Consider the following 2,129-nt stretch of genomic DNA (forward strand, 5'->3'; position numbering starts at 1 on the left):
AGTATGAAAATTAAAATTTATATTATCCACATAATTATATATCGCTCACTTTACTCAAATTTATTGATGTGACACTCTTTTTTCTTTCGATTTATTTGAGTCTCCAATAATATATATATATATATATATATATATATATATATATATATATATATATATATATATATTTATATTTATATTTATTTTATTGAAAAGAAAGTGGAAGAAAATAAATAAGAGATACAAATTAAGCTAAACATATGGGTCTTCCCCTTTATTATTCAACTTTATTTCATTATTTCACTCGAGTTACATAAAATTCCCACAGATTATTACTCAAACAAGTTGTTTAATAAAACAACTTTTTTATGACATTATTTCATCACCAAGCTTGAAATAGTTCACTCGAAAAGCTCTTAAGAATCTAGCATGAAAGATTCTGGCCAGGATCCACACCAAATTTGCTGCAATAATCTTTGTAATATCCAATACGAGCGTTAACTTTTTCAGGCTGCTTGCCGCCACATTCAAGGGCGCCATTAATTTTCTGAATGGTTGCCCCAAAGCCTTGGTTCACAACTGAGTGAACATTGGTCATCCAGAACCACAAGGCAGCCTTGAAGGAGACAGCAGGGTCGTTGGACACTGTTTCTGGGGCATTGAGTCCGTCGAACCCCACGTCTTTTCCACAGGCTCCATAGTTGTAGTTCCAGGTTATCTGCAGAGGTCCTCGGCCGTAGTACTTCTTTCCGGTGACACAGGGGTATTGGTTGTATAATGGGTCGCAATAGTCGTTTGACTTGTCGATCTCTTCAGTGTAGCATAAATCTGCAAAATGAAGTAACATTTTTTCTGTAAGATTTATGACTCTCGTAATATTAAAAATTTATTTTATCAAGTATAATTATATTTATTTGATAAAATAATTAATATTTAATAAGATTTTCAATACTTAATATCTATTGGATAATGTAAAGATATAATTCGTATAATGAAAAAGTGAAACTCTTTACAAATGAAACAATATAATTTTTTATAAGAACATAATTTTTGATAGAAAGTTTCAATCAACTCTATAAATAAGAGTTGATCCCCTCTCTCTATCCTCTACACCTAACAATAGAAAAAATCTACCCAATAATAAAACGTAAGTATTTTTTATCCATTATTATGAAAACAAGAGTTAAAGGGAGAGAAATCAACATTTTCTAAATTCTTTATCAATTGTCTTCATATTTTATGCATTTCAAAATATAATCAATCAAGTTACATTTTTCTATCTTCAAACTATATGAAAAATATGAGATTTAAGATTTATGAGTATGATAGTTTGATATAGCTAATATCTCTTTCCATGGCTACAAACTTGTTCCCTTATAGTTAATGTTATTATTAATACCGATATTTTATGCTGAAGAATAGATTGATGCAAGTAAAAGAGAGATGAAATTAACTTACGTCCAGTTTCATGAGTAACATGAGCAAAAAAAGCAGCAATCTCACGTTTGGATTCATCAGCAGAGCCTGATCCAAATTCGGGAAACGAATTGGCAGCATTAAGAAATCCGTCTCTTGTATAGAAGCTCTTTCCAACACAGCTTGCATCTTCAGCTTGATTCTTTATCCCATCAAAGAAATCAGCTGTAACAATACTGGCAACAGTACCACCACTGCTTGGTGTGGGAGATGTCGTTGAGCTACAAGGACCCTCCTTGCACCCCTTGCCGCAGTAGGCATCGCCGGTGCCGCAGTAACCATGCTCACTGCAGCACAAGTTTGCAGCACAGCCACAGTTTTGGGACATCACATTTTTGGGAATAATGGACAAGGCAAAAAGGCCTAACAGAGCAAGTATGAGTAAATCTTTTCTCATGTTGAGAGCCATGAGGGCTGGGTGATGAATGAGAAAGAGAGAAAGGATTGTTGATGTGTGAAAATTTAGTGGAGACAGGTAGCTATTTATAGAGTGTTGGGGAAGTTTAACGGTCAGAAATGGTGATAGACTTGTCAAGAAAACATCAAAAGTTAGGGATGTAATCATCTTGGAAAGTCTTGTTGAATATCTACGATTCGCCCTCGATTAGTGGCGTAAAATTGTTCCGCAGCCATCAAAGATATTAAAAAGATGTCATAAAAAAAATTATGTATAC

General features: G+C 33.5%; 1 protein-coding gene across 1 annotated transcript; it reads right to left on the reverse strand.

The window, feature by feature from the left end:
* Window positions 1–236: 236 nt before the first annotated feature.
* LOC123201281 (endochitinase B-like) lies at window positions 237–1,908 on the reverse strand. Its single transcript, XM_044616716.1, has 2 exons — window positions 1,438–1,908; window positions 237–807 (listed from the first exon to the last, which is right to left on the reverse strand). The coding sequence occupies exons 1-2, from the start codon at window positions 1,862–1,864 to the stop codon at window positions 404–406; spliced, it is 831 nt and encodes a 276-aa protein (XP_044472651.1). The 5' UTR covers window positions 1,865–1,908; the 3' UTR covers window positions 237–403.
* Window positions 1,909–2,129: the final 221 nt, after the last annotated feature.

The sequence above is a fragment of the Mangifera indica genome, chromosome 18 (assembly GCF_011075055.1).
Source record: "Mangifera indica cultivar Alphonso chromosome 18, CATAS_Mindica_2.1, whole genome shotgun sequence".
In the NCBI taxonomy this organism is placed as follows: domain Eukaryota; kingdom Viridiplantae; phylum Streptophyta; class Magnoliopsida; order Sapindales; family Anacardiaceae; genus Mangifera; species Mangifera indica.